At 44.2% G+C, this 15,252-nt stretch overlaps 1 protein-coding gene across 1 annotated transcript; it reads left to right on the top strand.

The window, feature by feature from the left end:
* The first annotated feature begins 3,192 nt into the window (after positions 1-3,192).
* LOC142104169 (P2Y purinoceptor 1-like) lies at positions 3,193-4,548 on the top strand. Its single transcript, XM_075188685.1, has 2 exons — positions 3,193-3,225; positions 3,568-4,548. The coding sequence occupies exons 1-2, from the start codon at positions 3,193-3,195 to the stop codon at positions 4,546-4,548; spliced, it is 1,014 nt and encodes a 337-aa protein (XP_075044786.1).
* The last annotated feature ends 10,704 nt before the right edge of the window (positions 4,549-15,252 follow it).

Raw genomic sequence — 15,252 nt, 5'->3', positions numbered from 1 at the left:
CTAGGGCTAGATTCACTAAGCTGCGGGTTTGAAAAAAGTGGGGATGTTGCCTATAGCAACCAATCAGATTCTAGCTATCATTTTGTAGAAGGTACTAAATAAATGAAAGCTAGAATCTGATTGGTTGCTATAGGCAACATCCCCACTTTTTCAAACCCGCAGCTTAGTAAATCTAGCACCTAGTGTTCGTCTTTCGTCGGACTCTCTGCCAATTTTACGGCTGTATTTCCAGTGGTCTACGAATGAATGTAGACACTTACACACTGACATATTCACTGTCGGTGAAATTACTACATCCCATTGGTACACATTATTAGAGAAAACACTGCTATAAATCTAAGCTCCTCCCCCTGTGTCCTTGTGACCCTGAGCTCATGTGATCACTCGCAGCCAATGTGCTGAAAGCTGGCAGCTTTGATATCACAGGGTGTTTCTCGTGAGCTCACCGAGCGTGCTCCTGCCAGTACACGGTCACACTCATTAATGCTCATGAATATTCATAACTACCCAAAAGACGTCAGATTTCATGTAGTCGTGTAAAAAGGTGATAATGTAAGAGATAATACAGCTGTGGCGGATGTCCCTCTACGCTCAACATGCTGTATAGACCTGGAGCAAAAGAAAGAGGGTCCCATTGTACAGGTATTTTAGAAAGTTTGGGACTATTACTCAGCTGAGGTGTAAGATATTATCATTCCTAGACTTCAATGCAATATAATTGCTCTTACCTCACAGTAGCTAAATATAAGGCTCCCGATTGTAAAGTGCTATGGAATCGATTGGCGCTATATAGATAAATGACGATGTTGATAAGTAGTTGCTTGTTTTCACCTGGCCAAGACTTGTTTGCTGTTAGTGCAGCGTTGGATGTACATCGATACAAAGTCAGTAGATCTATTTGGATGTCTGGCCGGGTGGCTTTATGGTGGTCCCGTCCTGCAGTTCAAGACAGCGTCCCGGGTGGTCTGATGGAACCTGGTGGTGGTTACAGTAGACCTCTCCGTGTATGTGGCGGCTGTAGGCTTTGTTCCTCTGTCCCTACAGTGACCTCTACCTCTTACTACTCTCACCAGCTGCCTCCTCACTCCCGTCTTTCCTGGTCTCTCCCTGCTCTTCCTAAGCGGTCTCTCACAGGTTCGCTTTTCCTAACTGTAGACCGCTGTTTCGTTGTTGTCGGAGACAGCGCAGTGAGGGGTGCACCAGATAGGAGGTTGCAGTAGTCAAAGTGGGAGATGATGACAGAATGGATTAGGAATTATATTGTACCCTGAGTAACAGAAGGGTGTATTCTAGCAATATTGTGAAGGTGATAGTGATAGGACTGGGAGAGAGATGTGAGGACAGGGAGTGAGAGTTGAGGGGGGCTCTGTTTCGGAGACGTTGAACTTAAAACAACATTGGGATATGTGGAAATAACAGGGAGACAGATGGAAATAACAGGGAGTTGGCAGATGGTAGAGAAGGGCAGGCTGGGCTGGGGGGGCCGGGGGTCATCTGCCCCCTTGGCCCAGTCCCATAGTGGGCTACCTTGGGCTGGGTCCCTTTAAAATGTTCCTAATAGGCTGCTGAGCGGTGTCTTGCCCCCCGGGGTAAAATTTACCAGCCCTCCCCTTGGTTTAGAGGTGGTATTCCCCTAACTAGGAGAAGTGTAATGAAAGTTACGTGTGTATATTCAGGCTATCCTGATAAGTTTAGTGATTTAGACCAGTGTTTCCCAAACATAGTCCTCAGGTACCCCTAACAGTGCATGTTTTCCAGATCTCCTTGCTGGAGCACAGGTGTATTCATTACTGACTGACACATTATAATTATACCACCTGTGGATCTGTTACAATGTGTCAGTCAGTAATGAATACACCTGTGCTCCAGCAAGGAGATCTGGAAAACATGCACTGTTAGAGGTACCTGAGGACTATGTTTGGGAAACATTGATTTAGGCCATGCACCATTTTTGCCGCCCTTCTCCAATTTACGACGTCCTGTAAATATCAGGACGGATACGGAGTCTGACAAATGTTGGGCGAAATCGACGCAAAACCGAACAAAAATTTCTGTAAAAATAGCGTATTTATGCAGAGTCGTGGGCAGCTAAAGATCAGTCCAGTTCTGCGCCTGTAGAAAATACACCCGGCTAACATACAGCCGCTTTCACGCAGCCAGGTCACATTCACAAGACTTGTTTAACATTTGTTTTTAAGTGTAAAACACATTTGCTATTAGCTGTGATATAATACAGCAGATATAGCAGGAAAAAAAACATTTTTTAAAATACGCTTGCAAAATTCTGTAATATATGAGCGATTAATTAAGAGACCTCCTATTGGCTTCAGAGGTGAATTCTCAATCGGCCAATCAGATGTGGCTAGCTGGTACCAGCAGCCGCGCCTTCTGGGCTTTTCTTCTCAATGTATAAAATAACAACAAATGGACTCTCGTACTAAGTTGTGTTACACCCCCTGTTTGTCTGCCTGCCTCTCTCTAGATTGTAAGCTCTTCGGAGCAGTGCTTTCTCCCCTTGTGTCCTCTCATTAGCTCATCTGCGTCTTCACTCCGCTCCGCACCTCCTGGGCACAGGTTAAGCATGCGCTGATTTTCTCCCTGCTCTGTCCCCCACTTCTTATTCTCCTTTAATCATGTTGTAGGGTGTGGCTATACCCCGGCCAGCACCTCGCTGCTGCTGCGGTAATCCGTCCCTGTATACTGTATGTTCTTGTATTGCATTGTCCTGTAACACTATGTACTGATACACTGCGTGCTCTCTGTGCGGAGCTGCAGACCCTTTGTGGCGCCTTATAAATAACAGATAATAATAATAATGTGTGTGAGGATGACAACATTCCCCTCACTCCCTGATATCAGCCACGTTGACGTGCTAGGTTACAGGGACTGTTGATAAATTGTTCAGTTTACATTTTCGGTTTCTTTGATTGTTTGGGTCTAGCTGTTATCAGACGACGTCGGTGGAACAAAACTTTATTTACTCTGCTATAACTTATCTGCTTGTCAATGTCTCTCCGCTGCCATATGCGAGTCGGGTGAGAGACGATTCACTATAGAGACCGGGGGATGGAGAGAAATGTTCCGGCGTTGGACATTTCACACGCTGTGCCGGTTACCTTGGTAGACGACCTGCAGGAACAAACACATTTAAAAGCATTTTGAAAGCCGAGAGACCTGGACAGAGAGCTCGAAATGTTCCAGAGGATGGAACAAGCTGCCGAGGAGGTGAGTGAGGTTGTGAAGTCATAAGCCATCGCTTATAGATCATCTGAGGGGGCCACTTGGGTGCAAACTCCAAGTTATTTATTTATTAAGTTGCTATTTTATATAGTATGTTTTAAGGCAGTATTTGGATTATTTTTTTGCTTTTATTAGTGCCTGGGATCCAGGGGGGACAAAGTGACTGGTCCATTGCCCAAAGGTCTGATGGTGGGATTGGAATCGGGGTCTCCATCAAGTTTCCCGGAGTCACTGTTTTGTGGTTCCGGTGTTTTGAACTATTTCTGGATACTGTCACTGTGTACCATCCTCAATCTGCCTTTGACTTGTCTTTGTTGCTTTTTGCAGAGGGTCGAGGCTGATTTCTGTGAGAAAAACTGGACCTTCCTGGGCACCATTCAGAGTATTATCTTCCCCGTAACGTTCCTCTTCATCCTTGTGGTGGGGCTGTCCTTGAACCTCTCCGTCATGTGGATCCTGGTGTCTCGGATCAAACGTTGGAATAGAAGCACCATCTTCCTCTTCAACTTGGTTTTGGCAGATGTCGCATGGATCCTGTGCCTCCCGTGCCTGATTTATTATCATTTCAACCAACTTCAGTGGATATTCGGAGACGCCTTTTGTAAGATGACCCGGACTTTTTACCATACCTGCTATTACTGCAGCATTTATTTCGTCACGTGCTTGAGCATCGATCGATACTTGGCCATCGTCCATCCTCTCAAGTCTCTGAGACTCCTGAGGAAGCACCAGTCTCTGATCGTCTGCTTGACCGTTTGGGCAGCAACCTTTCTAAGTAGTTTGCCCGTAACGTTCTTGGCTAGAACTCAAGTCTGCAAGGACAATAAAACAATCTGCTCTCTCTATGTGTTTTCCCAGGACACCAACGTAACCCTTCCTTTCTCCTTGTTTTCCACCACAATTGGCTGCCTTGTCCCTTTCGCCTCGATATGCTACTGTTACTGTAGCAGTGTGGGGGAGCTGAGGAGGTTTGAGATGCAGAGGTTGAAGAAGAGAGATCGCTTGGCCAAGCTGATGTGCTCCACCTTGGTGATCTTCGGTCTCCTCTATCTCCCGTATCACGCGTCAAGGAATGTTTGTATATTCTTGAGAGCCTTTTGGCCGAATCTATCCGTCGTTATTGAAAGGGCAGACGCTTGTTACTTCATAGAAATGGCTGTGTGCAGCTTGAACACTTGTATCAATCCCCTATTTTGTTTCCTGGCTGGAGGTGATTTTCGAGAACAGGTTTGCAGGATGGCGCATTCAATTCCACCTTTCATGAGGCGGAAGGTCCATAGAGGGAGAGCCACCGTCAGTCCAATATAAAACTGCTGGACTTTGGGACAAGCCTGAAAACTTTACAGATAATGACACCTGGAATTGTTAAGAGGTTATTTATATATCAATTTCACACATTGAAATATAGCGGATTTCGTTTACTGACGTGTACGTGTCTCCCTGCAGCATTCACCAAATACAGAGCAAATTCTCTAGCATCTTTCTGTGCTTGTCAGCCTTGTGTTTATACCATCAGAGCAATATTTGTGCTGTCTTGGGAAAAGTTTCCAAAGTTGCTGTCTGGATATAATTGTATCCAATGCAGAGAGAACGACACGGGCACCTTGAGAGAAACGTTTCTGCCTGATGCTATAAAGACCTCGCTAAGCAGCATAGGAGGAAAATGCATTCAGTAAAGATTGGAGTAGAGCTCTGTACAAAGCAATAAATTAGAGTCACCTGAAGGTGGACAGAGTTTGGATTGTGAGGATAAAGATTAATGTGACTCTATCCCTATATAAGTCCCTTTATGGTTGTCTAATGTAAACACTAAGGTATGACTGCATAGCAAATTCTTCTTATTGGATGCTACGATGGTGCTAGTAAGCCTACATGAATGGGGCACCATTCAGTGCAGTTCCATTGTTTGTCTTCTCTTCCCCACGATAACTTTACCCTGTAAACTAATTGACAATCCTCTCACAATACAGCTTGGGGCACGGCCTGTGGCAAATAACAGGTGTGGCATCATTGAGGGGGTGGAGTAGGACATTATTGGGTTGTGGTCCGATCCATAAAGAACCAAAATACGACAACAGGTAAAAATGTAACGGATACAACACCCCAGTAGTCTGTTCAGAGGGATAACAAAAATACTTTGTTTAGCATCTGCATTGCATTGCACTAGACTCGAAAGTTAAAGTGGTTATTCGTCCACCATAGGACAACTTTATCTTCCAAACAGATATGTTTGTGTTTAGCATCAGTATGACGATTGTACTAATGTTGCCCAAAGTACAGATCTTTACTGTTGTATCCAAGGATACCACAATACACAAATCTGCTTGGAGGATCGTTATATGATGCTTGACCCCCTTCCCCTGGTAAACTCTACTTTACTAATGATGAAAAACAGAAATCTGCAGTGCCACTTACTACCAGCAGATGGCGGTGGACCTCTTTCAAATCTGATACATTATCGTATTTTATTTAGCTCTCCCACAGGGTTGTATAGGCAGAAATCTTTCATTGCTCCCTGCAAAAAGAGATACAATCTAATTGCCTTCCACAAACACAAGTTATAAGCCAGTGACCCTATGTGTATATCTACCTGTATATCTTTGGAAACATGACCACGAAGACACGATGGAGACAGGAAGAACATACAAAATCCACACATTGAATATATATTGTATATTTATTGTACACTGTAGTTTGTATATTTATAGCTGGTTGCTGTGTGCATTTGGCATTTATTTATTTTGATTGGTACTTGTGTGTATATTCCATGTATCCCGAGCATTGAACAGAAGTTGCTGTGACCTCTCGCTGGTTTTCTCTTATACCTTTTACAGATAATCCCCCATCTTACCTGTCCCTGACTGAGGCAGATTATGAATTCTTGTGGGGCAGATTTCCTGGTTTGAGAATATGAAGGGTAGAATGGTTTGAAATTCGAGTTTATTGAATATTTCCTGTAAGATTGGCGCCTCACGAGCGTAAGGTAAATTGTAAGCTCTTGGGGAGAGCGTAGAGGCTGAGGAGAACGTAGTTTGGGAGGTACCGTTGGAGTAGAATGCATTCTGCAGCGTTTATATCACATTTATATCAATGAGAAATCCAAGATGACGAATCAGTGATACAGGATGAGCCAGGAGCTGAATGTGGCAATAAAGACTGCACCATCTGTTGGGCACCCACGGGGGGGTAGTAAATTCTACTTTCATCATCATCATCACCATCAATTTATATTGTGCCACTAATTGCACAGTGCTGTGCAAGGAACTCACTTGCATCAGTCCATGCCCCATTGGAGCTTACAGTCTAAATTCCCAACATACACAGACAGAGACTAGGGATTTGATAGCAGCCAATTAACCTACCAGTATGTTTTTGGAGTGTGGGAGGAAACCAGAGCACCTAGAGGAAACCCACACAATCATGGGGAGAACATACAAACTCCACACAGATAAGGCCATGGTCAGGAATTGAACTCATGACCCCAACACTGTAAGGCAGAAGTGCTAACCACTTAGCCACCATGCTGCTTTAACAATTTCTTGAGCACAAGCTGCCATGTTACACTATATATAAGCTCACTGCCCACGAAAATACCAGAGGTCCCTGCGGTGAGTCCAAAGCCTGGAATAATGCCTCTAATGTCCTCTAGATAGCAAGATTGTTGTATATATGATTCCAAATACATTATTACTGGATGGCCTATATAAATCAGCCCAACACCAGATACTTATAATAAAAACAAGCTGTAAACTTACTAAGTGCCTTGGTATTTATACTATGTATATTCACCTTGTCCTAAAATAGTCTATGACTAACAAACAGCTGCAATGGTCTAATATAAGCCCTGGAATAAAGGGTTTATTAAGTATCGCCATCTGTTGGCCACAAGTGGTACAGCAATAGTAGTTTTCTCACCAACTTCCTAAGCAATATTTCTTACTTTGATGTGATTCTAGAAACATGTAATCCCCCACCCCCTAAAATCACCTACATCTCATCATCATCATTATTTATTTATATAGCGCCACTAATTCCGCAGCGCTGTACAGAGAACTCACTCACATCAGTCCCTGCCCCATTGGGGCTTACAGTCTAAATTCCCTAACACACACACACACACACACACACGTGTCAATTAACCTACCAGTACGTTTTTGGGGTGTGGGAGGAAACCCACGCAAACTCCACACAGATTGATAACAGCCAAATAACCTACCAGTACGTTTATGGAGTGTGGGAGGAAACCGGAGCACCAGGAGGAAACCCACGCAAACTCCACACAGATAACACAATGGTCGGGAATTGACCCCAGTGCTGTGAGGCAGAAGTGCTAACCACTAGGCCACTGTGATGATGATGTTAAAATTATACAAAGAGCAATAATATTCAGATGAACTTACTGCCATCCCTGACTATAAATGCTTGTCTATTATAAGAATATTACAGGTCGTCTAAATTATTCTCCGCATTGACTTATAACATTCATATATAGTCATATAATTCACACTAGGGGCCAAATAATCCAATAAAATCAGGGAATACATTATAAACATTAAACTTCATTTAGCAACCAATCCTTTGTGTTATGTGACATGGAATAAACACTCGGTAAACACGGAATGACACCACGTGACTGTTTATAACTGGGAATTCGCAATTATTGTCCTCACGTTTTGTTTTCCGTGTTGTATGTTTCTCATCGTAGCAGATAGAAGTCCAGAGACTCGCACAAACCTAATATGTTTATCAACCTTATCAGTTTCCGTCTCTATAACGAGACTAATTAATCATGTTTGCTTTATTTTTGTTATCTGCTATATAAACCTCCCACGTAATTGGGAAAGATAGATCCTGACACCTGTTTTGGTGCAGTAAAGGTCACGTGGCGGCTGGAATCCGTCAATCTGCGATGTTTGTGTGGTTCTTGTTTGTTTAACATGACAGGACGATAACAAAGGATAAAAGCGATATTCAGAATGTGACTACTTGTAGAGGACGATGAGAAATTAAGGAAACTTTTTCTTTAAGATGTACTGAGGTTTCTATATGGAAAGGCAGCAAAGCCGAAATTTATTTGCAATATTGTATTTTTATAAATTCTTCTACTTATCTGCATTTGATTAATGACAGGGTCTTCTATGGCAGCAGAGGTGCTCAAACCCAATCCTCAATAACTACCAACAGGTTATGTTTTCAGGATTTCTGTCTGTAGAAACAGGTGGGGAAAAATGACTGACCCAGCCAAATCTATTAACTCACCTGTGCAGGATTAAAGAATTCCTGAAAACATGACCTGTTGGTAGCTCCTGAGGACTGCGTTTGGGCACCTCTGCTCTGTGGTGAAGATTGCCTGTTATGGGCAGTGCCAGCACAAGCTCCGGAGGAAACTTAGGGGACACCTATTAACAAGTATTGATGTTGGTACTTGTACTGCCGCTATAGCCGTTCTGTTCTTTCCATCTCAGGATTTCAATAACATATTTATTCTTTACATTTTTTAATATCTCTGGGCTTTAGGTTCCACTACGGATCAGCGAGCCAACTGGTATAAGACATTCTCCGTTTCAGGGTGAGCACCTGTTGGTTAACTTAAGAGGATCCCAGTTGTTAAGCCTTACGCCTACGTGATATTAGCAGGGTTATTAACATGGGGCTGACACAGACACATTCTGCAAAGATAGATTATTGCTCTAACTTAAACAGAGTATTTGAAAGTGTTGTTATCGGGAACCAACCAAATCACTAACGTCACAAATTTCTCTTCAATAAGTCTGATTGTTCCATGTTGTTATCCTTTCATTCCCTGTTCAGTCTGGACGGCAGTTAAGCTGGGTACACACCTATCTATGTAATCTTACTTCAATGCCATATCTGTAATGATTTCACCAACGACTGACAGTCCCGATGATCATGCAGATCCGTGTGTACACACCTACATGATTTACCGTCAGATCTGTGATCTTCATCTCTCATAACCATCTGCTGAAAAGATGGTGACTCTGTACACTGTACAGATATCTGCCTACACTGCTGGTGGTGAGTGTGTACACTGTACAGATATCTGCCTACACTGCTGGTGGTGAGTGCCTACACACTGCCACATTTACCCGACATTGTTCCATCTTTGATTGTGATATTTAGGAGGTTAATAAAACCAAATCAACAGATGCTCTGCGTTTTGGAACGATAAACGATGGTGGGAGAGTACACTTGCAATACCTGACCAAACCCTTAAACATTTGTGAAGACAGAGGCAGATTGCACGGTGGTGCTTAGAAGTCGTCACACCGAGGACAGGGTTGTTTATAAGATATATTGGATACATCTGATTTCAGCCGCTGGATAGCACAATAGTCCCTGCTGTTACCACCTCCGGTGATTCCCGCAACTTCCTCGGTGACGGCAGCTTAACCGCTCTTCCAGAACCAGGATGAAAGAGGAAGGAGGCCCCGTTAAGACAAATAATGAGGGACAGATATGGCTGCCGGACCATCGTAAGATTTCTACAAAGACTAATTTATTTGTCATGTCAACACCTTCTACTGTATTTCCATCTGTGTTACCGGCGGCTGATATTACTGCCTTATAGTAGCCGCAAACACTTCATCACCGACAGCAACAATTGTCATTCCACTGCCTTATACATCAAATGTTTCTCCGCCCCTCTTAGATTGTAAGCTCACGTGGACATGGCCGTCATTATCGTTTGTTTCATGTCCTTGTATGTTATTTATATTGTGATCCCTCAATGTACAGCGATGTAGAATATGTCGGTGCTTTATAAATAAAGAATGATGATAACGCCATTGTTCAATTAATTTTCTACTGCACAGATGTTGTATCACTGTCATTGTCTGTCGTTCCATTTCCTGGTTCCATTGATCGCAACCATTAAATCACTTCAGAGATTAAACTTGTTATTATTTACCAGCTACAAATCAGGTCACAGGTCCTGTAATAAACATGTGACGGGGTTTATCCCCTAATCCTGGGCTGGTGTGTGCTAGTGGGCTATCACCGGTCATTTGTAGAAGTCGAGCAGGGGTTTCCCGAGTCATCCGCTGGTTGGACCTTGTTAAGATCTCCTGCCCGGAGAGAGAAAGCGAGGTTGGAGACACCGCGTTTTAAAAACCAAGAAAGAGGTGAGATTACCCTAACTGTGAGATTTACTCCCTACCGGGTGCACGGAGGTACCAGGGGAAACGCACATAGTACCACTCGCTCCCTCCCTGACACATAGACATAGCATCGACAATTTACGTCAACTATTTAGGTGACGCTCCACCCACTTCAAAGTCAGTCCGCCCCATTCCTGGTTGGCGAATCTGGACAGCCCTGTTGAAATAGAGAGAGATGGCGTAAGCAGGGGGACCAATCACATTGGCAAACTGAGGAAGGGGGGGTTCCAAGTGCCTGGAAACTCCCCTCCAACCCTGGGGCACTGTATATTTGAGGTGACTGGATCCTGCCCGCACTTCACACGGCTCTGCTTGTAAAGGGAGAGCTGAGTGTACCTAACAGTAGTGCACGCAGCATTGCCCATGTATATTATGGGGACAGGAAGAGTTGGAGAGCAGCCAAGCACTGTCTAATATAGCCACGCCCCCATGCATGCTGGTCACGCCCACTGGGGGCGCGGTGTGGAAACCCCTCCCCCCTCTACAAATCCTGCGTTTGCCCCTGAATCACAAGTCACAAGCAAAGATGGTGATCTTTATTTGCCAGGGCCCCCTGGGGCTCCAGCTGGGGGGGAAGGGGCCACCTTTGGAAAAATGAAGTGGTTTACTTAACAGACAGGAAGCTGCTCATTGGCAGATGAAGAACTTGATAGACAGCCCCTTGTGCTGACCCTGCTACATTGTAACATTTCTTGCCTAGGATTCTACGGAGAGATCTTTATTCATGAGACTAGTACACAATGTACAAAAGCTGGTGATACAAGTTACAAAATAAATGGAAGGCTCCGATTACATTATATAAGCTCATAATAGAATAATGTATTTACAAAATTGCTTAGAATCAACTCCAAATTTGACTATAATGTAACCAGCTTAAACGACGGCTCAGAAAGGAGTCGGATTTAATGACACTCAATTTACACCAAATGTCTGTTTTGTCTGCACCTCTCTGTGAGCAGGGGAACGATGTCCTTCCTCAGCTTCTGAGCTCTATATTAGCTTTTCATGGCCAATTACACTTAGATACAAATGTGTATTTATCAATCTGTGGCTCAATGTTCACCATATACTTATCTGCACAAGAGCTCTTCACGAAAATCTGTCTCCCAGCTGCCCTTGGGATTGATATGGGGGGGGGGGGGTGAAGCAATGATTTCCCAACTGAAAGGGAAGACCCCCCTCCTTATACCCTGTAGAAATTACCTTCCTGCTCTTGTGATTGAGCTGTTTTGATAAAACGAAGACACAGGTGCTTGTTAAACCCACTCACAGTACAAACGCCCAAAGGAGCACAGAAAGACATCTGTCCAATCTTGTACAGCGCTCAACGTATCACAATAAATTATTTAAAGGGCAATTTCTCTGTAATTTTATTTATGTTATGTCTTCGACTTTCACTGCTTAATTGCACACTTGTTCTGTAAATACATTGTAATGATCTCATAAATATACTAAAAAATTAAAATATAAAATGTTATACCTTTTTGTTATTTTATGCTGTACTTTAACTTCGACATTTTCCTTCTGTTGTACTTGTATTAGTATTACTCTGTAAATGTAGCTAGAATGATTGCTATTAACTCCCCACTGACCGCTCTTCTTTCGGGGTAGGACTGGTTTGATGCTTGTGAAAGACTGTTAAAGAATTGAAATTTTAAAATTAATTTTAGTTTGTGGAGGGAATAACTTTCTGTGCCACACTAGAATCGCAGGAAAGTACGGATTTCAATGAAGCTGAATCATGCTTGGCCACATCTGAAATTAAATTCTGATTGTTTATAGTAAATAACTGAACAGGCTCTGCTTTGATGTTTGAGCTTTTTGTCCCATCTTGGCAGCAAATTAGTCGTCGACTGCAATTTTTGGGGTGTTTGCCCGTTTGTGATATAAGGTGAGCAACTTTTTCACTTTTACTTTGAAATAGGGCTGGGATGAAGTGTGTTACAATGCTCTAAAACCACTTGACACAATACCACCAAATAATTTCAACCCATCCCAGTAGCTCCTCACTTGTATATTGCAAGATGTATCGTCAAACCTTTTATACCTTCTCTTCATGGCTAGATGACTAGGTCAGAGAATCCTCAAAACGGCAGGTCTTGCTCCCGGTATGCAGTGGTTAGTACCTACCAAAAGTGGTCCATGGAGGGACAACCGATGAACCAGCGACAGGGTCATGGGCGCCCAAGGCTCATTGATGCGCGTGAGGATCAAAGGCTATAGCCCGTCTGATCTAGTCCCACAGAAGAGCTACAGTACAAATAGCTGAAAAAGTTAATGCCGGCTATGATAGAAAGGTGTCAGAACACACAATGCATCCCAGCTTGCTGCAATGGGACTGAGATGAGATTCTCACTTAGTTAATGGAAGGAAGAATGGCTCTTGCTGCAGAGGATAGTTACAATAAAGATTTTGTATTGTAACTGTAATGTAAAAACAATTGGACAAAAGCTGCCAGGAATTGTTTTTCTTGTAATTCAAATAAATGTGAGCTGGGTTCATTCTGCGTTTCTATAGAAACAGGTTACTAAAGTGTATCCCTGCAGTTTCCACCTTTAGAGCGCAAGTACCATGCATTACATGCCAACGTGCAGTTACCTACGAAGTGTCTGTGTAACCTGCAGTCAGATTATAAGTAACTGACCCCATCATTCTCTCTGCTGCCTACGTTCCCTTCCATAGCTCCTAAACTGCTGTAGGTGGCCCTTCTGCATCACAGTTCTGCAGGTCATGTAGATGTGACTGGTGTGACCAAAATCCACTTATGTACTTCATCAGGTCTCGCTAAAGTGACGGATGCGTGGCTTGTACACACAGCTTCTTTGTCCACTTAACAGTGAGAGTGTCCACTTAATCAATGAGCCTTGGGCGCCCCTCACCCTGTTTCCAGGTTACCGGTTGTCCTTCCTTGGACCACTTTTGGTAGTTACTGACCACTGCATACCGGGAACACCCCACAAGACCTGCCGGTTTGGAGATGCTCTGACCCAGTCATCTAGCCATCACAATTTGGCCCTTGTTGCTCAGATCCATACACATGTCCATTTTTCCTGATGCCAATGAGCGCACATAGCAGCCTTTAAATTCACTCTAGCAGACATGACAAAAACAAAGACAGTCTACTGAATGGTATATTCTGCAATCGCTATTATTAACAATTTATAGAAGCCATCTAACCCGTTGAGGCGTGGACTCCACAAGACCTCTGAAGGTGTCCTGTGGTATCTGGCACCAAGATGATACCAGCAGATGGATCCAGGGCTCAGACTTGTTTTTCCAGCACATCCCACAGATGATCGATCAGATTGAGATCTGGGGAATTTGGAGACCAAATCAACACCTTGAACTCTTTTGTAATGTTTCCCAAACCATTCCTGAACAATGTTTGCAGTGTGACAGGGCGCATTATCCTGCTGAAAGAGGCCACTGCCATCAGGGAATACCGCCGCCATGAAGGGTGTACTTGGTCTGCACCAATGTTTAGGTAGGTGGTACTTGTCAGAGTAACATCCACATGAATGCCAGGACCCAAGGTTTCCCAGCAGAACATTGCCCAGAGCATCACACTGCCTCCGCCAACTTGTCTTCTACCCATAGTGCATCCTGGTGCCATCTCTTCCCCAGGTAACTCACGCATAGGCACTCACCCATCCATATCAGAGCCGGATTTAGACCTCATGGGACCCTACGCAACAATCCATAGCACTATGTTTTTTTAGCATACCATATACCCCTATAGCTGAGTAGAAGGAAGGCTATGTGCTGCCGCGCAGCAGCGGAGCGCTGTCTAAGGAGGTGCGGCCATATCTTTGAGGGCGTGACTTGCATCATTGGGGGCGTACCTAGCAGCAACAACCTAGCAGCTGTCACTTTTGTCCCTCCATCATCTCTTTTGCCCCATCACATCACCTCTGTGCCCCTTCATAATTTTTTTTTAACAATTCGTTTCCCCTTTTTCCTAGTGTGACATTGTGCCTCCGTTAGTTTACTTACCTTTTATATTGCTTTCTTCTCTTCTTTCTGTTTTCTCATCTTCTGTCTTCTTTCTTGCTCCATCGCGCGCTCTGCTCCTCTGAGGCTTCAGTGAATATGCCGTCGGGCGTGATGATGTCACTCCCGACATTTAGTGGAACGCGGCTGAGCAGGAAGGAGGAGAGGAGGCTGCCGGGGGCCGCTGCAATCGTGATTTATATTTATTTATTTTTTTCCTCCCTTGGACACAATATTTTTTTTTTCTTTGCTGGCAACTCCACCACCCGCCGGGCCCCCTGGTGACCGCTGGGCCCTAGGCAAGTGCCTAGGTTGCCTAGTGGTAAATCCGCCCCTGGTCCACATGATGTAAAAGAAAATCGTCATTCATCAGAGCAGACCACCTTCTTCCATTGCTCCATGATCCAGTTCTGGAACTCACGTACCCATTGTAGGCGCTTTTGGCGGTGGACAGAGGTCAGCATGTGCACTCTGACCAGTCTGCGGCTACGTAGCCTCATACGCAGTAAGCTGTGATGTACTGTGTGTTCTGTCACCTTTATATCACAGCCAACATAAACATTTTCAGCAGTTTGTGGTACAGTAGCTCTTCTGTGGGATTGGACCAGACAGGTAGCCTTCACTCCCCACGAACATCAATGAGCCTTGGGCGCCCCTCACCCTGTCCCCAGTTCACCGGTTGTCCTTCCTTGGACCACTTTTATCAGGTACTAACCACTGCATACCGGGAACACCCCACAAGACCTGCCGTGTTGGAGATGCACTGACCCAGCCATCTAGCCATCACAATTTGGCCCTTGTTGCTCAGATCCATACACATGTCCATTTTTCCTGCTTCCAACAC

The sequence above is a fragment of the Mixophyes fleayi genome, chromosome 10, assembly GCF_038048845.1.
Source record: "Mixophyes fleayi isolate aMixFle1 chromosome 10, aMixFle1.hap1, whole genome shotgun sequence".
Lineage (NCBI taxonomy): Eukaryota > Metazoa > Chordata > Amphibia > Anura > Limnodynastidae > Mixophyes > Mixophyes fleayi.
Note: the sequence above shows the minus strand (reverse complement) of the source record. Positions and strands in the feature narration are given on the sequence as shown.